This window comes from Montipora foliosa, chromosome 13, assembly GCF_036669935.1.
Source record: "Montipora foliosa isolate CH-2021 chromosome 13, ASM3666993v2, whole genome shotgun sequence".
NCBI classification, from domain to species: domain Eukaryota; kingdom Metazoa; phylum Cnidaria; class Anthozoa; order Scleractinia; family Acroporidae; genus Montipora; species Montipora foliosa.
In genome coordinates, this window is record NC_090881.1 from 12,918,989 (window position 1) to 12,946,579 (window position 27,591).

Here is a 27,591-nt window from a genome sequence, read left to right on the forward strand (position 1 = left end):
AATAAAGGATTTGCAACATGCAATTAAAATCTATGGAATTTTGGATGTCATTTTCATGGACATGGATGATTCCCCGGGGGGGGGGGGGGGGGGTACTCGACATATCCCTGGGTGGGGACGTACGGCTCGGCCCCTCATACCCTGACCCTGTTTAAGACAAATATCGCTAATTTTCCTACCCATTTTAAGACAGAATTCCAATTTTTGATACCCTGTTTAAGACATTTAACCCAGTTTAAGACAAAAATTGATAAATAGTTATCCTGATTAAGACAAAAATGATAAATTCGATACCCTGTTCAAGACAAAAATCCCGAAAAACATACCCTGGCTGGCCGCACGTACCCATTAAGGCCTTATAAGGGAGTACCCCCCCCCCCCCCCCCCCCCCCCCCCCCCCGGGGATGATTCCCTCATTGCCATAGAAGACGATGACCTTTCATCTGATGAGGAAGATATCTTGCGTGCGGTCGTGACTTCGCCATGGCCAATGTTAATAATCAAGCGATTGAATACATTCAAGTTTCATATTCAACACGTTAATTTTAACACTAACTCCGAAAAAGTTGCATAATTTGCAAAACAGACAAGTGATGCGCAAAGCAAGAACCGAGACGATGACACGTGCGCGCCCGCAATTAATATCAACAGGGTCGCACAAAACAAAAATTTAACATACTTAGCCGTTGGATTCTCTGTCATTTCGCTCACGATAAGCAAACTAATGCTTGAAATTCGCTTGAAAAGCATGCAACAAACTGAATTTCGACTGAAATGTTTTATTATCACTGACGGCAGATGGAAAGTTTCGCCGATTGTCTCGCCTAAAAAACAGCTCAGATCATGTCAACACGTGGAAATTCAAAACTTAACTCCTCAAACTGGACATATAAATGGTTGACAAAATGAAATCATTCGACTACAAAAATCTGAAAACAACAGCTTACCGTGAAATTTAAGGAACTCGATCATTTCTCCGTTGTGAGATATGGGAATCTTCAGTTTCCTTGTGAAATACGCCGTTTGCATGTTTTTCCTGGCGTTCATAATTTGCATAAACATTCGATTTTTTTTCTGCGTCCAATTGGACCCTTTGTTCCATATTCTATGCGTCCGAAAGAAAAACGAGTGCTTCCCAGGACGCAATGACGCACTCTGGACACATCTATGTTACCAAAAGACTGGAGGGATCTTGCACTGGATGACGAATTAGCTGATATGGCAATTGGAAATCTTAGCCTATCCCAAATGGATGATTCGGACAATGCATCAATGGACAATGCACCAACTGAAGTACCATTTGCTGCGTTAAATGCAGTGATGAACTTAAGCTTTGATGCTGTGTGTTGATAACTCATTAGTGAGTTTACGCAACAGGACGGCAGGAAGAGGATGACAAAAGGTATGTGCGTGACAAATGTGACAAGGCTATAACTTGTGTGTCATTTGGTGTTCTTCACTGACACCAATGTTTTCTGGTCCTTTACATAAAGATCTGTTTAAAAGAAAGTGAAGTTTGGCAAAAAGTTGTTTCAAGCAAAAGTATTGTCACACTTGTCACACAAAGTTTGCTGCCTTCTTTCCTCTCCTGTCCTTTTCCGTAAGTTCACTATCTTCTTTCACTTTAAATTTTTGGCATGCAAACAGAACTGTGTTTGCAGGCTGCTATGTTTAACGCTGATAAAATTCACTGTTTTCTTCCAAGAATAGAGTATTTAAGTCACCTTAAATTTAATTACCCCAATTACCTCAAAATTGCTCAAAGTCGCAATAATACTATTGAAGTGAATGATACATATGAAATAAATCATATGTTCAAAATCATTCTTCATTTGATTTGAATAGTAATATTATCTTTTATTTAGATTTTAAGGCATTTTAAAGGCACTTAAAAATCAACAACCTAGTTAGGAGCTTTGATATGATTGTTATAACAGACAAATTAGCTTCTGTGGTCCCATCAGAATAATAACTATGGTAATTATTTTATGTTCACTCCAACTATTACACGGTAGTATAACTGTTGTTTCACGACTATTTATTTACTCAATGTGTGTATAATTTTTCTTTGGTTGGCTCTCACATGTATTGAATTAACAGTGAGTCTTGGATATTGGTTTTGTTAGCATTAGAAATAAAAAAAATAATAAAATAAAATAAAAAATACACTACCATTCCAATGAACAGCAATTGCAGTCTTGCTTGTAACCAAAAGAGAATGTACATGCACCCATCCCCTCACCCAAGTATCAATGAATTTGCATTTAAACCAAAAATGTACCATTTCTCATGTCTCTGGAATGGTGGAAGGGGTGGTCTTAATTTTTACCCAAGATTTAATCCTCAGAGTGATAGATTATCTGGCCATATCTCCTGAGGAAAGTTTTTTCTTATGCTCATTGATCCACATATACACTTTAGACATGTCTAGATTCTCTAACACATCCCTTGGAAATTCTTTGAAATGTTTAAATTTGCGACCTTCTTGATATTTGAAAACATTGTTCTGAACTAAATTCTTTAACAATTCACCCAAGTCTCCAGTTGGGAAGTGCTGAACATGTTACCCTGAACGTACAAATTGATGAAGGCTTCTTTCGACTTTGCTAGTAATTTCTCTTTCAGGTTGTTCAGCCCTGGAGATCCGAGTTACAGATTTCTCATTGATATTGACACCCAAGTTGCTAATCCCTTGTTTGTTGTAATTGTTACTGTGTTCAACTTCCAGGTCATGGGGGATGTTCCTACCAGGGCCACCATGGTTGTTGACACCCCTGTTCTACATGAGGTTCTCTGCCTCTTTCTCACTCAGCCCAAGGAGCAACTGATATAAGCTCTCTAGAGCATACTTGGTGCTATGGGTACCATCAGCCTTGCACAGTAGCATGAGGTACTTGTCATCATCATCAGTCCTTTTTGCGCCATGGGACGCATAACGCCTCTACAGTCTCTCTCCAGCGGGAGCGGTCTTGTGCCACCTTTCGAATTTCACTCCAGGTCAGGTGCATGGACTTGAGTTCTTTCTCCGCTGACCTTCGCCAACTTATTCTTGGCCTTCCCCGTTGTCTTTTCCCCTCTCTGTCCAGAACAAACTTTCTTTAGCAACATCGCCATGAGGTACTTGTACTGCCTGATTATCCTCTCACCATCACCCTCAGACACTGCATCCAAGAAGTTCATGAAAAATAGCCCTTCACAATGAAGTGCAGAGTTGTAGTTGAACATGTCGTCAGTTTCCTTAGGTGGTGAAGGTGTGGACATTTCAGTGGTGGAAGGCAAATCATGTGATATATCAACCGGTGGATTATGCCTTAGTTCATGCTTCCTTCTACTCTTGTTATTATACTTAAAAGATGCCTTACAGCCTGGAAATCGGCAAGGAAAACGCCCATCTCGATTATGCTCAAGTTGTTGCAATAGTTACTGCCTTTCCTGGACTGACACCATGGTTTCTATGGAACCATTCATCATTCTTTCATCTACTACTAGCTCATCAACAATCATTCCAGCCGCCTTATGCAAAAACCGAAGTTTCTGGAACTTACTCTGATTTCTTAGATCTTCAGGAATAAGCAGATGCTTGGGTTTGCCTTGTCTGCTATCCAAGCCGAGCACATGAAAGGCAGCAGCAATAATGCGAGATGTTACCACCAAGACCATGAAATCCCAGTCTGCTCTGTGAGCCGTGTGAGGATCTTCCCGTACATTACGGCGATTAATCAAATTGCGGTCAGCGAACATGGTACAGTGATCATCTGAAGAACTTCCAGAATAGAAACGTCTGTACAGCAACTATACACAGGATAGGATAAGTATTATTTGTTTAGCAATAAAACTAAAGATTGAGGTCATATGTGGACATTACTTGTCTGTAGCTGCTAAGTTAAGCTGTCAGGCAAAGAAATGGACCACCGATACTCAGCTGTATGACTTTAAAACTTCTTAGTGAAGTAAATGTGGATACTTGCTAACCTTTAATTATTACTTATTTAGGAATTTTAGGCTGCTTTTAATGACACAATAGGTCCATGAGGACTTATTTGGTACAACTTCACACAACGATTGAAGAAAAAAAAACTTCATCAAGGTATGTAGCCAAAACACCCCCTTGTCTTTCTATGCAACTAATTGAGATCTATCTTTATACACCAAATGAGCCATACAATGGTAAATAATAAGTTGTAAACTCGACATGTAGATACATGCATACCTCAAGAATCTTTACTCCTGTGTGCCAGTCACCAAGCTGAAGATTGAAGCCTTCCAAACGGTCTTCTGCTCTGTATCAATTGGAAACAGAATGGATTGCATTCACTGCCCTCTCAATTGATAACTGGTCTCTAACACACAGCTGGTTCACAAACTTCTTCTGTCCATTAGCAGTGCAAAATGGGAGATATGACTGGAAATGCCTAAGGATGTCAATGATGTCTTCAATGGTATTCTCATTCTTGAACAATACACCCATGGGTAACTCAAATAAATTTCCAAAATTATTATTAAACAACATGATTAAAAAGGAAACAGCAGAAGTTCTTTTTATTATTCCATAATAAATATTTTTGTCTGTTTGTGTATATATTTACATCCCTTGCTGCTAGTGCAGCTTGAGATGAGGTGGCCTGCTAACACATATAGCTTTTTCAGTGTTTCTAGCCAGGAAATAGTCTTAGACTGTAATTATGGTATCTTTGTTACTACCTGTACAGGCTGTATGTATTTGATGTCTAAGATTAATTATTATAACAATGTTAATTGGCCTTAAATCAACTCACACAGACAGATTTTTGGGCCATTTCCTTGGAATACTTGTGGGAAATATGTCTGATACACACTTCCTTTAAGAATGAGAAACATTCTAAGTGTTCCACAAGGATCCTTGACACCAGCACAATGTAGTTGTGTCGTTGTTTGTTCTGGTCCTAAACACTAGGAAGAAATTTGATGTTAGGCACGCCATTTATCTCTCTTGGTGAAGTATCTAGCTTCTTGCCAGAAACTCTGTTGATGGTAAGTTTATGGTTGACCCAATGAAAATCAAAATTCTGATTCTCCTTAGTCAATGCTTGCGCTCTAGTTTTCCATCGATGTTATCAAATGCAATAGCAAAGCCTGGATGTAGATTCAACTTGCTCTCTTTAAGCTCTCTTTGTGCATTTTCTATGTCCTGGGTACAGGTGTTAGAACACGAATGGCCAATTGCATTACAGCTTTCGGTGAGCATCTTAACTGTTTTATCTTTATTGACAACATACTGCTCAGCCTTGGACATCTTTTGCTGCAGATCCAATATTTCTTGGTCATGTTTTTCCCCTAGAACATCAAGCTTTGCACGAACTCTCACACTACAGCATGTCACTTTCATCTTGGATAGTCTATCCATTGTTGCCTAGGGAAAAATTATAATTCAAGAAATGGCATAAATTAAGCTTGAAATAAAAAGATAAGTGAGTAAACCCCTCTACTAACCCACCTGCAGTCTGTCATTTACTGCTTTGGTTGTGAAGGAAAACGGGGAGGGCTTGACAATTTCTTGCTCTAAAACAGGGCTCAAAAGAGAGGGGTGCTTATGGCATGAACATTTCTATGACAGTGCTTTTAAAATGAATTCAGAAGTAGCAGGCAACCAGACTGTAAAGTTTGTAACACTACTTACCAGTTATTGTTGCAAAGTGAATCTACATGTACCGAGAAAAAGGTTTTCCTTGGAATGCCAGTTTAAAAGCCAAAGATTGGCAAAACAAATCCACAAACGTTAAGGGCACCCAGTTCCACCATTTCCAGATTCCACCATATTAGAGTTATTTAATCCTCACCTCCAGAGATCTTGACTTCAGAAGAATTCTAATTACTGTGCCACAGGCTTTCATATGTGAGTTGCGTTGTTTGAGTAGGACTGACCCTGCTACTACCACAATGGGAAGCCACTCAGGGTTTTCCTTTTTCTTGCACGCACTGGTCATCAAAAACGCATAGAATATTGGGGCTTTTGCTTTCAACTCAAGGCACGCCTTTTCAAAATCGAAATTCACTATTTTCTCTTTCGTATTAGCCCTGAAGATGCAGGGTCGTTTGCGGGAACAAAGCTCATTTAGTTGCAAAGTCATCAACTTGAAGACCTTTTCCACGACCATTTGTTTTAGCGTGTCACTCTTTAGAACCGCGCTAGCGATCCGCTGATGAGGTCCATGCACGATTGCTTTACCAATGAATGAAAGATCGTTTTTCAGTTCCTTACGAAATGTTTTACCACAGGGATAAGTCACAGAAATATGAACTTGTGTCTCCCGCGTTTCTGTCACAGACACCTCCTGTTGTTGTTGCAGCACAGGTTTTATATGGCGCGGAGTTGAAGTCAACAGCCGGCTATCACGAAGGGCTTTTTGAATCAGACCTCTATTTTGGATCCCAGGTATCGGGCTAACAGATCCAAAAGAAAACACAGGCGGTCTGGCAAAGGATGTAACAACAATTCGCGGCGTAAGAGCGGCAGCCAGTGCAGCAGGACTGACATCTTGGACTTGCGAATGTTGTGATCCTTCACATGTAGCACTAGCACGGGACGTGTCTCCAAACTTTAGGCTCTTTTTAGCCTCTGGCAATCTTTCTGGTTCTTTAGCAAGTCTTTTGACGCGGACTGAGTCATCAGACTGATAATCTTTCGGTATTTCAAAACTGATTTCTTCAACTTTTCGAAGAGCATTTTGATACCGTACAAGCCGATTGTAACACTTCATCCGGCACATGTAAAACCTTTCCCTCTCGACGTAAACATTTACATCTTCTTTCGTCGCCTTGAGGATTAAAGAGGGAATATCCAGTGCACTTTTACCCAATACTTTTATCTTAGATTTCGGAAGCGAAAAATTGTCTTTACATAAAAAGCAAAACTCTTCGGAATTTGACAGTTTCTTTGGAGTTGCATCCATAACTTTTTCATCGCTTACTCGATGCCAAAGCTAACATTCACGTCTTTCCACGCACGCGGAAATCTGATCCATTCTTAAACGTCACATTATTGGTCAACCAGAAGACAAAAGGAATGACGTCATGGAAATCGTTTGTGGAGTCGTTTTCGCAGACGTTACTTTTCGGGCTGAGAGAAGCGACAACCGGAAATGCGTCTGCATTCGCAGGCTATTTCTGGTCAAACGCAAAAGCTTTATTTGGATTGACAAGCATTTTATTTGGCAATTGATCAGCCTAAGCCTGAGACTGATAATTCTTACCTAGATCCTGATTATTCTGGATATCACAAAAACCGAACCCAAGTATTTTATTACGAAGGTCATTGAAGTATAGATCGTTTTCACTGTCACGCAATAAAAAAATAAATCGAAAACCATCCAGTGGAAAAAGTCAAGAATTCGTGATGTTGTAGAAGATAAATGAAGAAGACACTTCTCCAAGTTTTAGGCCTGTGCGTTTCCCCAAAGTTCAGATATTCCTCGAAATGTTTCGCAGAAATTTACAGAGCCCAGTATGAAAACGCCATGTTGGTGCACATCTGTGGTGCACCAATATGGCGGCCGGAAAATAGTGTCAACATCTGTTACTTACTTTGGCTATCTAGGCGAGTGATCATCTGTACTGAACAGACAGCTATTTACCTAAGCACTTTTCCTAATGCTTTAAATTCTAAAAAGGCTCAAAACCATGAGATAAATATATATTTCTCAATAAACTCGATCGTCGCCTCGTGTCACGCACCGCTATAACTCAGAAATTCAAAATGCTCTGGTTTCCAAACGAAGCACGCTATTGAGCTTTAAAATTGCAGATGGATACAAATTTACCGCCTCTTATGCCTGATGAGGATAAAAACTGTCGTGGCTCTTTAGTTTTGGATTTTAGAAAATGATGACGTCACGTGAAAACCAACTATATAAAGTGGTCAGAATTCACTTGCGAGTCACGGAACTTATTTCTCTTACACAGATGAGGCCTCGTTGGGGGGGGGGGGGGGGGGGGGCCCATTTTTATCCCTAAAATTCCTGGGAAAGTTATCCCTTATCCCTAAAATTTATAAAAAGTGGCAATTTTAAATTGAGAGGCGACCTTTTTTTTAAAACTGCTGACCTAATGCTGCATAATTATGCGACACCTCTCAGTTTCCACTAAGTATTCACCTTTCTTTAAATGGTTAGTGAAATACCTCGGAGTCCTATGAGACTGCTGGACAATCCTGGAAGACACTTACTTATAAATCAATGGGTCGGCGGGACTTTTGTAGCACACCCAACCAACAAAACACAGAGTTTTACTAACCTTCTCGCCGTTAAAAGGGTTACATTGTAAAAACCAATCATCAGTTAAAGTTTATTCATTACGCATTACTTTGCTCCTTAGGGACCTAAGATCTGCTAAGGCGACGCCGACGAAAATGTTTACGTCGTACATTGTGGGCGAGGCATCCTAGTAGTAAATTGGTACGTCCGGTTTCAGAGTGAAAAAGAGAGAATCATGAACGGTTCTCACTTGTCACAAGTACTCACGTTCTCGTCAAAACCTCAAATTTGGTAATAACACGTCCTTGTTATGCAGAAAGCCGCCAAAATATCTGCTTAAATTCATATTACCGCGCATTTACCGCGCACCGGTGGCTCAGTTGGTTGAGCACGGGCTGTCACGCGGGAGGTTGTGAGTTCAACTCCGGCCGGACCAACACTCAGGGTCTTTACATAACTGAGGAGAAAGTGCTGCCTTTGTAACTACATCTGCAAATGGTTAGACTTTCAAGTCTTCTCGGATAAGGACGATAAGCCGGAGGTCCCGTCTCACAACCCTTCAATGTTCATAATCCTGTAGGACGTAAAAGTACCCGCACACTTGTCGTAAAGAGTAGGGCATGTAGTTCCCGGTGTTGTGGTCTGTCTTCTGTGATGTATCATGGTTGGGAGGGTAAATGCTCGGAGATATTAGCTACACCAAGCTACTCTAAAAATCAAAGGGTAAATAAAGATATATGATATGATATGATATGTTGCACGTGCAGTTTCCTCTTTCAACCAATGCAGGAGCCCATGAGTTAATGGGTTCCTGACCAATGATATTATTGTTTTGTGGCGTGGTCGTTGCCGTAGCCGTCACAAAGCCATCGCACCTGTGTCACATGTGCTGTCCTTGAAACACACGTGCCTTGAGGCCATCACGGGACACAAGTGGTCGACCGAAGTAAAGAGACTAGGAGAAGATCTTGTTATTTTGCTCGAATTTGGACTGATAAATGACCCGTTACTTTTCATTACCAGTGTCCAGTGACATAAATCCTCGGCAAAAGTCACCTAAACAATGATAATTTAGAAATCGAAGCTATTTTTTACTATCCCTATCAAACGATCTCGGTTATCTGTTATCCCTATAATTATTTCATCAGTTATGCCTTATCCGTAAAATTGTTTTGCCCGTTACACCTTATCCCAAAAACCCCTAACAGGGCCTCAAAGATACAGCCTTGGCCAGCTCCTGACAGGTAAAAGTATACAAGGCGACAACGCTTCGTGCGAAAGTCTAAAAATATCATTGAACAGCTCCTTCGCCCCCTTTGCCACCCTTTTCGTGTTTTGTGAGTCCTTGTCTTACACAATTTTTTCTATTTCTTGCTCGGTCAGTAGCAAATGTGGACATCATTTACATCACTGCACCCACGTCAAGCAAAACAAATAAAAGTGCGCGAACCTGAAATATATACCCTTGAAATTTATGCACCGCGGTCATAGATGACATGATTACGTGTGATTTTAAGGGCGCTTTCCATTCAACAAAATTTCCGGCTTTCAATCGCGCCAAATACAAACATAACAAATGCCAAAACATAAACGAATCGTTCCAACGCCTGAAAACAAAGTTGATCGAGAAAAGCGCGCGAAATTTTTTTGGAAGCAATAGCTATTGCCGGATAAATACAATGATTCTTTGTAGATTAAATGTTCGTTACAAGTACGTTAAATTCAAACGAACCAACAATATTACAGAGAACACAACTGACATAACGGTAAAAGTTTAAAAGTGTAATGCTAAACTGACATGATCAACTTGTTTGTTGAGTTCGGGTTTCAACCGCTCAATATGGAAGCTCTTCTATCCAGAAGAGAGCTAAAGAGAAAAGGAACCTTGACAAGGATTTGGACAGACAATGGCAACAGCTCGAAGGAGTTCTGGGTAGCACTGACTTACACATCCTTAAGAAAGTCACAAAAAGAAACGTCGAACGCAAGGTCTCTCAGTTCATCAAGACACATGACAAGAAGTTAAAAGCCCTCACTAAAAACACTTCTGTTCCTTTCACTCACAACGACACAGTTGTCAATATCTCCTCTTATAAGCTGTGTGACGAAGAACTTGATATTCTGAAATTTGGTCTTACATTTGCCATAACACCTCCGCATGTAAGCAAGAGTCAAGTATTCACGACATTTGAACTTCTCCATGATGACCTCAAGAGGCATCTTTCGGATAAGACCAAAGCCAATGAAGTCCGGAATGAGATACAGCATCTAGCCACCCGTTATGTGAACTCTTTCAAGCCTTCAATGAATGACTTAAAGAAACATAAAATACTGAAAAGACTGAAACATAACAAGGACATCATCATCCTGAGACCAGATAAGGGGAACGGAATCGTAGTTCTTGACAAGGTAGTTTACAATAAAGCTATGGTTGATTTGTTGAGTGACAATTCTAAATTTAAAAAATTGGAATCTGATCTCACTCTACGCAGGGAAGGTCAGTTACAGCGGTTTTTACGTAAACTTAAGAAAAACGGCCTCTTAGATTGTAACATCTATCGTGAAATTTATCCTACTGGTTCCCAACCAGCTAGGTTATATGGTCTTCCTAAATTGCATAAAGTCAAAGATCCCAAAACTATCACACCTCCTTTCAGACCCATTGTGTCATCTATAGGCACTTACAATTACAACTTAGCTAAGTATCTTTGTTCTTTGCTTAAACCCCACATATCCTCAGAGTTTTGTCCAACAGATACGTTTTCTTTTGTCCAAGAGATTCAACAGTTTGATTTCAGCGACAAGTTTCTAGTTTCCTATGATGTCACTAGCCTTTTTACAAATATCCCTTCATCTGAGACGATTGATTTAGCTGTCAACGCCATAATTGATGGTAACATGAATCCTGACCTAAAACTAAGTAAAGTTCATCTTAAACAACTTTTCAATTTTGCTACTAGCCACACTCATTTTTTATTCAATGGTTGCTTTTACGATCAAATAGATGGAGTGGCAATGGGTTCACCTTTAGCCCCTGTATTAGCCAATTTCTTCATGGGTCACTATGAAAGGCTTTGGTTGAAAAAATACACCGGTACCCAAGTATTATATTATCGCAGATACGTAGATGACATTATTTGTTGTTTTCAAAATTCTCATGATGCAGATATGTTTTTTCAATACCTTAACAAATGCCATCCCAACATTAAGTTTACAATGGAAACAGAAACAGATGGCAAATTGCCTTTCTTAGATGTATTATTATCCAAGCAGAGATCAAGTAACAATGAATGTTCTTGTATCACTTCTGTTTTTCGAAAAAAAGACTTACACTGGTCTACTTACAAATTATTTCAGTTTTACTCCCTTTCAGTACAAATTAGGGTTAATTAAAACTCTCATCGACAGGGCATATAAAATTAACAACACTACTCAGGGTTTTCAAAAAGATATCAATACTCTTACTACTATTTTGAAACGTAATATGTTTCCCAGTTGGCTAATTGACAAGGCCGTTCAAGGTTATCTTAGAAATGTTACTACAAAAGAAGCCCCTAAACATGATTTATCCAACTACCATTTTTACAAACTACCTTACATCGGTTTCTATTCATCTTATACCAGAAAGAAAATTTCATCTATTATCAACAAGTATTGCAAGGATTTAAATGTTAAAGTAATTTCTCTCCATTCAAACTGTGCAACATTTTTAGTCAAAAGGATTTCATTCCGGATTCTCTCAAATCACGTGTTGTGTACAAATTTACTTGTGCGGGCTGTGGTGCTCGCTACATTGGTGAAACCAACAGGCATTTCTACACACGTGTAAATGAGCACCTTTTCCGGGACAAAAATTCTCATATTTTCAAGCATCTTAGTTTTTCTAAAAATTGTCATGATAATTGTGATGTTTCTTGCTTCAAAATTATTGATAATGCTACTTCTTTCTATCAACTCAAAATCAAGGAGAGCTTCCATATTGAGCGGTTGAAACCCGAACTCAACAAACAAGTTCATCATGTCGGTTTAGCATTACACTTTTAAACTTTTACCGTTATATCAGTTGTGTTCTCTGTAATATTGTTGGTTCATTTGAATTTTACGTACTTGTAACGAACATTTAAGAGGAAATGTCCACTAAAACCGAGCGAAAATGAAAAAGCTTGGCACACGATGAAAAAAACAAATTCTTCATATTTCATACAAAGATAGCCTATCATACTGTAAGAAACGTGGTGGGATTTTTTTCTTGAAAGATTTATTTTAATTCCCGAAAATGACGAAATTCTGTTCGGCCCCCGCGATCGAAGAAAACGCCACCATTTTAGCGTAAGATGCTAAATTCAAATCAATCCCCATTTGCAGTTCGCATCGCTTTTAACCTCACATTTGTGCCCAGAAACTTCTTAAATACGTGTCAATGAGTACTTCGAGCCTAAACATTTACTTCTGTGTCGAAACAGAAATTCAGGGAAAGCCGTGAAAAATTAGCAAAATTTTGCGTGGTCGAGATTCCCGGCTCCGTGCATTTTTTCAGAAGGAAATATCCATTCCCGGTAAAATAGCAAATCGCCCGAAATTTTTAGATTTAGTTAGTAGAAACGTTGGTCTTAATCCGGATATACAAATTAGCGCCGGGCGTTTTATCAGCGCCGACTATCAACATCCTCAAAATCGGCAAAGTCACAGCCTTCAACTTGTGTAAATGGTGTCACGGAAGTCAAGCCGTGACTTCTGCCACTTCTTTTCAGTTGCTCATGATATCTTTCGTTTTTTAATTATTGGCGTATTATGAATGCGATTGCAAGATTTAAAGGGCTTTTTGCACTTGAACTAACATGTAGAAAACATATTTGCGTGTATATTTAATTTAAAGTGAGGAATGAAGAGCGACTTATCATTATCAATTTCACAGTAATCCTGCGCTTGTTTTTCATATTTATTTGGAAGCTTCAAGCCTAAAAAATAAATTATGTGCGAAATGAAGGAAACAAAATTTACGTTGTCGTTGTGGTAAAATAAATTCTGATTTCAACCTGTTAAGGTTGAAATCAGAATTTATTAAAAACCTTAAGGATGTCACGCAAGGATTTGGACGTAATAAACCTCAGTCAGGCTCTCCTAATGGAGACAAAAAATTGAGCCCTACTATTTTAAACTGTATTCCTAACTGTTTCGCGATATAAGTGAGTTCTGAATACACGAAAGTAGCATATCGGGTTCCTTCAGTAAAACGCTGCGCACGTACTAGATATTCGATTAAGTTCAACTTTGAAAAAGAATAAAATCGTCAGCGCGTAAAGAACCGTGACAAACTGAGATGCAATAACGAGGACGAGAATGGCCAACGGGAAATTTGGGGAAAAAGTTGTCAAAAAGTGCCACTAACTATATTGCACGCACAACATAAAACGTTCAAAGAGAGCAGTCATAAGACTGCGCAGAACAAAATGCTATCCCATTAATCCAGGCGATGTTACGGTTTTTGGCAATTTTAAGGATTTTAAACCCCACCAAATCGCAAGTATGAAAGTCCAATGTCGCGTTTTTTAAACTCGTATACAGAACTGCGTATTGTGAAAACAATTAGCAAATGTTATCTTGAATTCCTTATCATACATTGCATTGTGAAATAATACAGAATTACGGGCAGCAAAGAAACGAAAACTTGACCAGAACTTTGAAAAGGAAATGTCGAATTCTGGTTTGGATATAATTTACTTAATCCAATACATACTACTTTAATCATAGCTGCTTACAAGTACACTTATCACTGAGCGTTTTTAATTTTTCGATGTACGGTTTCCGGCGCCTAACCTTGATGTCGTCAACAGCTATACCAAAGTGACAACACATCTCTCTTAGGAGTGGGATTGCAAGGGTGTTTAGTTTCCCTTTAGAGGACAGTTCGCAAAGGTTGAAAGAGTCAAACACAATCGGGTGCCTTGGTGTGAGATCGTCAACCACTTGGGATATCATGGTATCAATGTCAGCTTCATATCTAGCAGCTTCCATCACCTCGATTTTAGCTTCTTCGTCAGGGAGAGTTTTCTTGGACGCAAGACGTGAAAAGAATCCTCCTATTTGATTGGCTGTCAGGAAGTCGTCACTGGAACATCCTGGTACCATTGATATCTTTTGCATGCATCATAGATCGAGCCACTGATGCCGGATTAGCTTTTTACTCTGTCATTTCTCCGAGTTTGAACTTTTTGGTAAGATATGACCGTTGTGCAACAGTGAACCTAGTACGTCGAGGTCCAGTTACCTTCAGCGCCCAGCCGATATCCAGATTTCGTGCACTTGCGTGTTTGGTAGGGACACTTAACGACGGGTACCATAGTGGCTCCTTGTCCTTCCAGTTGTTCTGCATATTGGACAGCAGCTTTTTCGTATAAGGTTTCATGCTCAAGGGTATATTGGTGCCTACCATAGTCCAAGTGACGAAGCACTGAGGAATGCCTAATGAACCTCTTTATACATCCGTTCTCCGGACAAGCAAAAAGGCTAGTCGAAGCATCTTCCCCTCCCGAGCCTGTGGATTCTTTTTCATCCCCTGAGGGCTTCGCGGAAGCAGTTCGCCCTTTTATCGATGAAAAATTACTTCGGTGTACTTGGGCTACCACAAGGGCCGGTAAAGCGCCTGAACCTAGTCCAGAAGACTGCTGTTGATACACGATCTTACCCGGACCGATTCCGTACGCCCTCCACACGCGAATCCCCTCAGCTGAATATTCTATGTTGGATAAAAGGCTTACACCATCTATCTTGAATGCTGGAGTTTCCACGCTTGTAAACGGTTCACAAAGCGTGACATTAAGTGAAGGCACTCCACCGAAAGATACCATGGCTTTGAACATCTGTTCTGGTGTCTCGATGTCATTTCCTGAATTTAGGAAGACTCTCATGTGAGACTTGATGGTCGCTGCCTTGCGGTCACACGCTCCCTTTTCTCCCTGTGGATCTGAAAAGTCAAGCCTCTTGAGTACGATGCCCTCCTTTTGGCCTAATTTGCTTGAGCTAATAATGACGTGCCCGCAGTGATAGCAGCCAGCATTGTCTTGCCGATAGTAGACGGTTGTCGAGCTTGACATGATGGATTTCAGCTGCTGGATCATGTCTGCCATTACTGCGAGAACGACATTTGCTATCCTGACTGCAGGCCTTAAAAATATGGCAGAATGTCAGCATCTGTATTTCGCCATCTACTCTCGTAAACGCAACACTGATATGTCAAGGAATTCCTCGTTTTCCAAACTAGTCTGTCTGGCTCTCGCGGTACTTCCGTGGCAAATACTTCATGGCCCAGTCCTGGATGACAAGGACAGAGGATTCGTTTAGTGATTCCAGGAAGTTAATCCTTGCTGAATCTTGGTGGATTGAGCGTAAAATATGTGCCTTCCACGATACTATTTGAGCTTTTGCCTGTTTTACTAAGAAACGCATTTCTTCACAATCGTCATCTGATAAATTGCTTTCATTTTTAATGAGTCTGTTGTCTATTTCATCATCCATTGTTGATGCTAACAACTCGCAGCGATCGCAACAGTCGTCGTGGCTGTGTTTGCAGTCATCATAAAAAGCAGGATCTTTGCTATCACTCAATGCAAACATCCTGCAACGATCTGCCACAGTTGAACTCTCACAAACATGCACCTGCAATTGAAAACAAGACTTCTCAGTTCTCTTACTGTTTAAGGATTAAAAAACCGAAAATGAAATTATACATGCTCTATTCTTAAATCAATGGATAGCACAAAACCTACGAATTCCTCAACATCAACCTGCGCGATGTATTTGTTAATTCACTTCTTTTATTGTTTTTGTTTTGTTTTGTTTTTGTTTTTTTCATTGATTCAAAGCTACAAGTTTCTATATGCCAGAAAAGTATGATAAAACGTTTGCATGCTTCACCAGCGACACATTTTAGTTAACAGGAACCTCTAATTTTTGAGAACTTGGGGTGGATATAAGTTAAGCTTTTGAAGCAGCGTATAAATGTAAACCACTGCTCGTGATAGCATCTCCGTTTACAGCGGTTTCTCATTAGTGCGATCTAAATGATGAATGAGAAAACTTACCCTGTAATCACTTTTAAGGTAGCGTTTTGCCGCACGTAGGCCATAGGATCCTTTCGGGCTTTTTGCCATGATGTATTTAAGGTGGCTCCCTAGAGTATTTGTGAATACCGTCATTACAGGAAAGAAACCTAGTTAATTTCTCTTGAAGGTTTCCCTGTAGAGATTTACCAGTATGGGTACCGATATAATATGGGTTATTTTTTGGGTTGTCATGGCAACATCACATCTAATGACAGGCAGATATACTCCTATTTTTTGTCTAAATTCCTTAATATTTATAGTTTTCTTCGGCGAATTTTCTTGTTCTTTGCCACATTATGGAAACGATATTGCCTGACATTTTGAAGCGGTAAAAAGTCAAGGTCGCTGAGACGCTTTTGCCAATATTCTGTAATCTGTCTTTTCCTTTACTATATTCAGACAGATTTTAACAAATGTAGGGTAGTTGATAGGAACTGTATGTGGTTAGAACTGAGCCCAATTTAAAACAAATTTTACCCAAGGGAATGCGAGAAAATTAGCAGTTAATTTTACAGATTTGGTCACGCTGCCGTCATAAAGATTGGAAGAACATACACGATTCAGGATTTACGCGCCATACCAGTGCCCAGCTTGCGCGCAGCCATAAAACTCTAGGGAGCCTCCTTAATTGAATTTTTTTGGTCTTTGGCCTTACACACGTCACCATTCCCTTGGCGCCAGTCATTCCAATTAAAATAAAATCCTTCAATGTCTTTTAGTAAAGCCACCAAAGCCACACACACTTTCCCAAGACATGGCCAAAGTATGCGCAGGAACCTCACAAAATTAGGATCTCTTGACCAAAAGTACAGACTTACCAACGACATTTCTGCAAAACTGTGTGTGAGACTTTCTTTTGTTACGCTTGAAGGGGTTGCTATGCTAGTCTCGCCAAGTAAGCTAGCTGCAAGCATCTCTCTGCAATCTCTACAAATACCTACAGATAAGACGACATATAATTATTCAGTGAGGCACGCACCATCCTCTGTAAATCTGTTTTGTAAATTTTTACATTCACTATGAGAACGTTTGTCAGATTTCCAACAGTGCACAAAATGGTTCCATAACATTGCAAACTCTGCCTCAGAAGTCATCTCCTGTTGATGGACCCCAGAGCATCTCTTAACCACTCAGTGACAGCTCTAGTCATAGCAATGAATTTGCCAATTACAATCCGGATGAGTGAACATATATGTTATATTTGCAACTTCTGATTCCGATTGTACTCACACGCACAGTCTACGGAGCGCACGCGGCTTAACTTCGGAGTAACATAATTGATTACATACCAGATCCTGCGGGAACAAAGACCCCTGTGTAACGGAGAATTTCCTTGGACTCCTTCTTGCCAAAACCACGATCAGCCTTCCTTTTGTTGGTATGCTTAGCAAGCCCAGCTGGACACGACATCGATTTGCTCCCCTTCGCCAACCAGTTCCCAAGTTAGAGCGATGCGCTGGACAGACTGTCCATGCAGAAATTTTACTTGGAAAGGAAAACGTGGAAGCACGAGCGAGAATAAGTTCAATCTCGGAGGAAATATCACTTATTCCAACACTCCTTACATATTTGCCAATACCTCTGTCACACGATGATAGGGGCACGGTATCACCACTGGGATATCGCTTGTCATAATCGCAAACACCTCCAACTAACTTAAAGAAAGAACATTTACTTTCCATGACGAAAGGGCAGCAATAGCTGTCCTGGCAATCGCTTCAGAAACGTAACAGCAGAGGTGCTCTGGACAAGCTTTTTTTTGCGGCTGTCAATGAAAGCTAGTCCTGTCAATCAAAGCCAAATTTGAAATTTCCTTGACCACCCGCCTCGTTTCTCACTGTATATATTTTAGAATGAAATTAACTCTCATTAATTCACACTACGTTTTAACAACATTTCGGTAATATTTTATCCCTGATACTATTACGTTTGGATTAAAAGAAGAAAACCAAGAAAGTGATGTCGTTATTTCAGTAATGCACAGGAAGTTGTTACGATCCTACCCAGAACAGTTGGCTGTTTATTAACCTCATCATATTCTGAAATTTCCACTTCTCTCCGGTATCGCTTACCCAATACAAGACAAAAAGAAATCTCATCGCAGGGAACTATCATCGAGGTAGGCTGCAACTTTGTGCTTATGCGACATTTTCAGCGACAACTGTTCAAACGTTTCCTGCTGTGCAAGTCTTTTGTTGTTTACGCGTGTGGACAGATCGATTTTGCCGATTTTGAGAGTGTTGATACTTTGCCGTGATAAAAATCCCGGCACTAATTTTTATATCCGGATTAAGACCAACGTTTCTATTAACTAAATCTAAAAATTTCGGGCGATTTGCTATTTTACCGGGAATGGATATTTCCTTCTGAAAAAATGCACGGAGCCGGGAATCTCGACCACGCAAAATTTTGCTAATTTTTCACGGCTTTCCCTGAATTTCTGTTTCGACACAGAAGTGAATGTTTAGGCTCGAATTACTCGTTGACACGTATTTAAGAAGTTTCTGGGCACAAATGTGAGGTTAAAAGCGATGCGAACTGAAAATGGGGATTGATTTGAATTTCGCATCTTACGCTAAAATGGCGGCGTTTTCTCTGATCGCGGGGGCCGAACAGAATTTCGTCATTTTCGGGAATTAAAATAAATCTCTCAAGAAAAAAATCACACCACGTTTCTTACCGTATGATAGGCTATCTTTGTATGAAATATGAAGAATTTTGATTTTTCATCATGTGCCACCTTTTGCTCGATTTTAGTGGAAATTCCCTCTTAATCTACAAAGAATCATTGTATTGATAGTTATATATATATATATATATGTATACGAATTATCTAGTAAAAATTTTAATGTTACACTCACTATGGCTGAAGATGATGTTTGACACATCGAAACATGTTCCGAAAATTCAAAAGTGTGCTTGTATTTTTTAAAATATTAATTAACTATTTGAGGGTAATGTGAAGTGCTAAATTCTCTCCATGTAAACAATGTTAGTGACCTGGAGAGTTAAAGTTCTTTGTTTTTAAAATACACTGGGAACCTTTGAAAAACAGGTCGTTGGAGAGTTGGGAGATTAAAGAATGCCGAGACTATTTTGGTCCCGAAAAGACATTTGTGTAAGTGTGCTCCATTTGTTTTGAAAACCTGAATTTTAGCATGTTTTCAAGATAGATAAAAGAAAATAAATGCAACTCAATGGACGTTACTTTCTTTTGCGGTCCAACTAGGCCAGTCCAGTAAATTTAATTACTAGGAGAACATCATCTCGGCTTTCTGCGGTCCTGCATCACTATACCAAGATCTCCACTAACATGCAAGGCCCACTTGCCACGGAATTAAGCTTATGTTTAATTTGTGCGACCAGTTAGCTCGATCTTGGCACACTGGGCTAGGTTGCCTTACCAGTCTGCCGGCCAGCTTACCCAGTGGAAACCCCAGAAGCAAAACCAGCCCAATCTGATCTGTAAAATTACAAAAGAAAGTACCAAGAAGGTTTATGTGGACACTTATTTGGATATTTCGGACCAAGAATGCAGCCGAATTTGGAGATATAACAAAACTCTTCTGCCATTTACGGCCGTTAAGCAAACTAGGCTCTCTTTCAACGGGCACACACGTCAACTAGCACTCATTCACAAAAAGAATTTGCAGAATCACTATTTGTTATTTTTCAGGGTCGGGGAGTGATAGCGACTTCAGTAATGTGGACTAGGTAACTTTGCTTAAGCTCAACTCCATCCATTTAACAATCTTTCTCCGTGAATTTAATGCCTAAAAAGATAATAAATAAAACTCCACGCTAATAAAAGGTTGGAATAAATAATTGATACAATGGAAATGCTGTCTTTGATTAATTAATGGTCTGTTTTGGCATTTCAAGTTGAAGGTAATTTGAGGTCTAGAACTGACATTGGAGGCCAAATACATGTTCCAGCACCCGGCAAAGTCCCTTTTCGACTTGGCTATTTATGCTTAGGTGGCCTCATACACGGTAAGCCTTTTTGGGACATCACTGCCAAGCCACCTACTTCTGCTGGAGAGAACAGGACAGCCACAGCACCGGGGACACCATCCCCTACTCTTTTCGAATACAGTAAACACCCGCATATAAGAACACTTCTTTCAGGTTTAAGGCTGATCGTGTGCTTATTTGAGGGGTGCTTAGTGAGAAATCAGCCTGAAAGTGCTCTTAAAGTGTTCTTAAAATTGGGTTTAGAAATACTTCAAATTTATTATCACTAGAGGTTTAATTAACATACAGTGCTATTTGTAATACATTTTATAGTTTTATAACTTTTATAGTTTTATAAGTTACTGTATTGTATTGTTTCCTTATCCTAATACCCTTTCCCTTTGTATTAAGAACATGTTTTATCAGGGTGAATTTGTTCTTATTTATATGGTGCTTTATTGGCCAAATTTCATCCTGATATTCTTAATCCACTTGTTCTTATATGCGGGAGTTTACTGTAGTGTGTGGGTTCTATAACTTTCCACAGGGCACTTATGAACATAAAATATAATTTTGAGGCAGGGCCTACGGTTTATAGCCCCTATACGAGAAGACTCAAATGTCTAACCATTACCAGATGTAGTTACAAAGGCAGCACTTTCTGCTCAGTTATTTTAAAATCCTGAGTGTTGATCCGGCCAGGGTTCGAACCCGCGACCTTCTTGTGTGATCGGTGAATTCTACGAGACTCAGGAAACACGAAACCCCATAAACCGCAAAAAAATTAACCTGGAATCTAGAATGAGCAATCTGGACTCGGGAATCTAAAACCCAGATTCCACGATACTTTACATTCACTGTTAACCAGTTGGCAGATCATTTGATTAACACGGAAGCCCTTGTCAAACTAAGAGTAATTACTTTAGAAGTTCGCCCTTGTAATTCTGTACAAGATAGCTCAAACGAGCTGTTAAACCGATATTATAGACATCTGGTAAACATTAAACCGTCGAAGACAGCCCACGTTATGTGTGTCTGTCAGGAAACACACAAAAATGGTGGAACCTGCTGGTGAGTAAGGATTTCTTCTTTCATTAGTACACGTTCCCACAGCAAAGTAATTCAAAGGCAGAACATGTTACTTCGGTTCGGTTGCTGTTGAATACTAGGGAGCTCTAGCAAATACAACGGCGACGGCAACAAGAACGTCACAAATTTGCATATTTGCATATAAACAATGGCTTCGCACGCCCTGCACGTGCGTTTTTCACTTTTGTCTATTTCTTTGCCGTCTCGGCAAAACAACAACGTGAAATAGCCACGTTTGAGAGTTTATGGAGAACGTTAGCATTTGGGAGATAAATTTATTTTCTCCCCAAAATTAAGCGCTCTCATAACGGTCCACACCTTTGTCATATTAAAAAGTTTCGAGTAGTCGAGAAATGACTGCCATGATTTGTAAATGACGTTCTCGTTGCCGTTGCCGTCGTTGTTGCTAAAGCTCCCCACTAATTGACGAGGGCCAATAAAACGACAGAACAGAACAACAACAGTCGTTAATTAAAAATCTCAACGCAGAAGCAAGGGGCAACTCAGTTGGCAATTTACCAGTCCAGCGGAGAAGTTGTACCAGGGACTACCAGTATCAAATTAAACGAGTGGTCAGAACGGGTCTTTAAACTCGGAATTTTGGATCTCAAGGCAAGTGCCCTCACTAATCACTTGGCCGCACTGCCTGGTAGACAGAGAAACAGTCGATATGAATGATGATTAATTTCAAATCTAGTGCTGAGGGAATTGTGACCAAAACACGGATTTTTCCATGTCGCGCATCTCGAAATTACCACCAAGTCATTACTTCCTCCAAATAATAAATGTATTGTCCCCTCGATCTGCCATAAAGAAAAAAAACCTGAACAACAACCAAATGACTGCGAGCGAGATATGTCTTTCTTTTAGAACCAAGTATATTGTCTGTAGATATTGATGAAATAGTAGAATTGTCCTTTTTATAAATAACAAAACAAAATCATATCTTCACCACGCGGGATGACGACATCACTTTTGTCTTCCCATGTAAGAATATTGGTGTTATCATGGTAACTAAGTCGACTAGCCAATGTAAGCGTGCTTCTCCTTCATTGTAAGATACGTTTATGCTGTTATATAATATTGTTCTCCACTCTGGTCCATTAACATTTTTATGGCTCAATTTCACATTTTCGTGAGTTTTTTTCACAACTTTTATATCTTGTTTCATGTTACACAGCATCCTTGTTTTAACAGTTGCTGACAATTTTGAAGATGGATAAAACATGTTGTTTTAGGGCTAAACACTTCATTGTAAGCGCGAGGATATTGTCGTGCTGATAGTGAGCGCATCACGGCTCAATGACAAAAATTCGTACCCCCCCCCACCTACCCCCCAACGGTCATGTAATATCATGTATTTAACAGCACAAAACAACATTCATTACCACATTAAGTTACCTTTCTTCGAAACACCAGGCCCGTAAGCTCCACAAAGTCCTATAATTTTGCATTGGCAGAAGGTCAGCAGTTGCCACGTTGCTGTTTGTACAAAGGAAAACACCAGTCAAAAACCTCTCAAGGTAACATGACAAACTCGGTAGATCAGAATCTGTGGGTAAATCATATAGAATTAATCACAACCCAGAACAAACTTCCAATAACACATTTTGCCCCTCTCGTGGGCTTGCTGTGGGGCACCAAGCCCCAGTTGGTCCATGGTGCTAGTCTTCAATGGGAAACAAACATACTAATCAACGATATGGCCAATGTATTGTTCAAGTTACTGGGGTCTCTTCTAGCCCTCAGCCGCAAAGCTGTGTTTAACATATAGACTCCATGTTGCCTTGCGTCTTTTCAGTAACAGATCACAGATGACGTCAAAATGTGGTAAGAACAAATTCGTGGCACACGAGGCGATAGCCGTCAATCGTGCGTCTGTCCTGTAATAGATCATAGGCAACAACAAATCAAAATGTGAGAATACCTTGAATTATTATATAAACAATAATGTTATTGAGTTCAAGAAAGGACAACGGCAACGTTATACGAAAACGCCACGATAAAATGTAACTTAGTGCTATCGCAAGTATTTCGCGATTATTCCACCTTGTTCACATTGTACAATACGGGCGAACTATCCTGTAACTGGATGGGTGCGAACGGTTTTAAAGTAAAGATAGATAATGAATTTTGCATTGCTGTATGCTCACGTTGTCGGCAAAACCTAAAATTTGGTAAATTAGAAATTCACGGAAATTCGTGCTGCACGTACAGCACGATTATTTGTTCTTTCTCAGCCAATGATACTACTATTTCTTTGTGGCGTTGTCGTTGCAGTGGCCGTCGTCTTTGCTTAAACTCCCTATGGCCCTTAAGATCTAAGACGGTGGCGTCGACGAAAACGTCACCTCAAATTATAACTCTATTCTTTCGTAATTCTTCGCGATTATTCCATCTCGTTCACGTCATACAGTGTGGGCGAATTATCCTTAAAATAAACTGGGATGAACGGTTTCCGAGTACAAATATCAGAGAGGTTTACGGCAAACGGAAAACGGTAGGCTCCTGCTTAACATTTAAAGCGTGAAAATTCCCTCTTTTTAACTTGTCTCGTTCCTTTGAGATGTTGCGTAATATCTGGTGCTAAAAGGACTGAAATGAGCTAATATCGAGCAGGGTTCTTGCATTTTTGGCAAAACCCTAATTTCACTCCGAAGTTTCCCGTTTGGCGTAAACGCCATGCTTAACCTCTCTATTACGGAAGCTGGTAAGGGTCACACGTTGTCGCTTCCATGTTGCTGCGTTAAACCTAAAAGGGGGGCTGTCTTGTCGGACTCTCACTGAAAGCAGTGCTAGTCGTTGGGGGAGTACTATCGCAGTTTTGTATCCTTTTGATATTTTCATGTTACGTTGTCCCCCCTCTCCCTCCACCTTCCAGGTTGTCGCTTCCAAGTTGTCGCTGCCGAGTTGTTGCTTCCAAGTTGTCGCTTCCAGACGGTAGAAACGGAAATGGGAAACTGGTTTGAAAATGTTTCAGGAGGAGGAGGCGGAAAGGCCCCGCGACTAATGCAAGCTTATCAAGATCGTAGCAGAGCTGTTTGTTGAAAACCGTGGGGAAAAATGAGTAAAACTTGGTAGCAGACTTAATCCTTTTACATTCATTCAGTGTTACTTGTAAAGTACTGTAAACTGCAGTGACGGCGTGCTCCCTGCCTGATTAACGTAGTCATGGATAAAGTAGCTGAAATTGTTCTGGTTTCGTGTATTTTTGGATTCAGTTGAAGGAACTCTTTCAAGAAAGCAGTTCACCTGTATTCGTGAACTATAAGGCCAGCTCATGACAACTGACATGGACTCCAGAAGGTTAATGTGAGGGGCTTAAACTCTTCGTAGCAACAGCTTAAGGAGAAAATAGGTACAATGAAGCAAAATTAAGCTATGGAAGATAATTCAACTGTCGTGTCCGTGGGGAGCTAACTATTCGCCGAAGGCGATCGAGGTGAATATCGTCGAGGTTTTTATTCACTGATATTCACCAAGCCTGACGTCAAAAATTGTTTTAATTTAATTACATAGGTGATAATTTGAAAAAATATGCATTTTCTTTAAAACAATTAACTTCTTCGTCTGTCACCTCGAGAAAACGGTTTGCTGCCATTTTGAGAAAAAAACCGCTTAGGTGATTATCGCGTAATAATCACCTCAATTGCAATCAGCGCAAAGAATTTTCATTAATCACCTATGTAATTATACCAACAGCTAATAAACACGGCAATAAGCTCTTAATAGTCCTCAATGGCGGCGTTCCTGGCACATGATCATGCCCATATATGGGCAAGTCAAATATGGCAAATACTACATTAACGTTGACCTAGTCGGTGTGTTTCCGATGAAAAATTAAAGTTAATTCAATTGTTCCCTGTTTTGTAACGCTTCACAATAGAACTTCTGTAAGATCTGAAGGGAGGGGTTCAGTTCTATTACTGCTGGGTATAGCAGCTCAGTCGTTTTATCCCATGTGGCCTTTCTTCTGGTATGGTATTGGTCAAAACTATTGCTCATGTTAACGACTCACTCTATGTGATAGTTTGACTATGGTCTTGCCCTGTAAGGGAAAAGATATGAATCGTAGTGAGGGAAGGGTGGGATAACGCATTTTCCTCCACACAGTTTCCCGACCGTGGGTCTTTTCTTACGAACGTGTGTCACGTAGTAAGAACAGACGGTGTGCACATGAAATCCCATGTCTAACCCTGAGTGACACTAAATGTTACAATATGGACGTAAACACCAGTGGCTCAGTTGGTTGAGCATCGGGCTGTCATGCGGGAGGTCGTGAGTCTGATTCCGGCCGGACCAACACTCAGGGTCTTAAAATAACTGAGGGAGAAAGTACTGCCTTTGTAATTACATCTGCAAATGGTTAGACTTTCAAGTCTTCTCGGATAAGGACTTCAAACCGGAGGTCCCGTCTCATAGCCCTTGTTGGAAATTAAATAGTATGGGACGTTAAAGAACCCACTCACTATTCGATAAGAGTAGGGGACATAGTCCCCGGTGTTGTCGTCTGGACGGGGGCATTTTTCATTTCCTAAAATTAATTGTAAACTGCGTAATTAGCAGTCTGGCTAAAGTCCTCCATAAAGCATTGTAAATTAGTCCTGAAAAGCTCAGAGGGGAGAGATTAATAGCTTCACTTCACTTCACACACCTCCTAAAAAACCAGTCAAACCGGTTAAAAGGCGGTTAGGGAAAGATTACACGAGAAACCGAAAAATTAGGTATGATTTCTGAGCTTCTGTCTAGTTAGACTCCAGTTCTAAGAACTCAATCTGAACGCTCTCAAGTATAATGATGAGTTAAAAAGCACAGTGTTTACTGGTTAAAAAGAATGATGGAAAGAAAGTTAATCACTGATGTAGCTTGTCAAGTAATCAAGGACCATTGAAGTGAAAATTTTATGCACATAAATATACGAATCCTCAAAATAATCGCATAATTTTATTCAGCCTGCCTTTTTTATTGCACAAAAAGGTATGCATCTCTTAGCAAATCAACATTCCTTCCTTTATAACGGTCGAGTTCTTAACCCCGCCTTACTCTCAAAACTACCTCGTCTTAAACAAGTCATTGCGCAAGTTGGTAGCTAGTTTGCGTGACCTATTGTGTGCGTTCGCTTGTGTAAGTGATACAAGCTGGACACGCGAACAATTCATTTGATTTAAAATTTAAAATGAGTTTTGTGCGTTTTTCTCGCTTTTTTATTCACTTAAGTTCCACCAGATTCTACCCATTTAAATAATTTTACTGTAGTTTGTCAGTGACACATATAAATTTTGATAGAGGGCGTGATCTTGGGATATTTATAGACTTCTGCGTGATCTCTTCAGAAGAATATATTAGTGTAATTTTACGCTAATCGTGTTTTATTGTTTTATTTTGGTTGGCAAGGAAATGATCAATCATTTTGAAATTTGGACACAGGACTTCAAATCTAAATTACACATCTTTTATGCGGTTTCATTAGAAGAAGTACATCGTTAACTTAGTATTACGAACAGGTCGGTGAGATTCACTTAACTATACTAGGTCCCATTCCACGAATAATGTAGTACTTACATTTTTATGTTCGCTATTAGAAGATTATCACCACAGCAAACCCTTTGTGTCCTCGGGCACCGAAGCGTCTCTGGCAAACTGATCCACATAATAATCTTGCGGGTGTGAGAGTTGTAAAAAAGGTAAGAAAGATATTTGTTGGACAGTTTAAGAATTAGGCGTAAACAAAAGCTCGCGCTCTAAATGTCGCTTGGATCGATGATTAGAAAAAGTTACCAATCATGGTATGTTGATGATAGAACTGGTGTTCACGATGTTCAGTTTATTGTTATTTATAACCTATTAATGTGTATTCTGAGAAGTTTGAAGTATTGTTGAAGCACTAAACATGGTAGGGTGTGGAAAAAAAACAAGAGGAGGATCCTCTTGTCGACGTAGAACATTATATAAAGCAGACTGAGTGCTGCGCAATGGAAATCATATTTTTAAAAGGCGCTCAATGAAGTGAAACCGAAAGAATAAGTAGTCTAAGGTATTTGCGTCTCTCGGAAGTCGGTTTGTCTTCTTCTTCATTGTCATCCGTTTTTGTTCATACGTTGCAATTTAACAGTGGATTTTACGTTTGTCACACGAGTTTGCTAATCTAGACTGTTTGTCGAATCACGGTCAAGCCTTTATAGCGAAGGCCCGTCGCAATCATTCGATTTCTCCCGTCG

General features: G+C 39.9%; 2 protein-coding genes across 21 annotated transcripts in view; both read left to right on the plus strand.

Moving 5' to 3' along the window:
- The window catches only part of LOC137984000 (NLR family CARD domain-containing protein 3-like), a 349,493-nt gene that overhangs the window by 276,847 nt on the left and 45,055 nt on the right, over positions 1 to 27,591 (plus strand). The window contains exons 1-2 of one of the 20 annotated variants that reach the window (XM_068831180.1): positions 26,765 to 26,877; positions 26,956 to 27,057. The exons of 18 other annotated variants lie outside the window; for them this stretch is intronic. The gene's annotated coding sequence lies outside the window, so the exon portion shown is untranslated. Of the gene's footprint in view, positions 1 to 26,764; positions 26,878 to 26,955; positions 27,058 to 27,591 lie in introns of those variants that run through there. One more of the 20 variants, XM_068831183.1, reaches the window with a different exon arrangement.
- Positions 9,927 to 13,190, plus strand: LOC137981725 (uncharacterized). The gene is made up of 3 exons (XM_068828786.1): positions 9,927 to 9,939; positions 10,048 to 11,330; positions 13,179 to 13,190. Exons 1-3 carry the CDS (start codon positions 9,927 to 9,929, stop codon positions 13,188 to 13,190), a joined length of 1,308 nt encoding a protein of 435 aa, XP_068684887.1.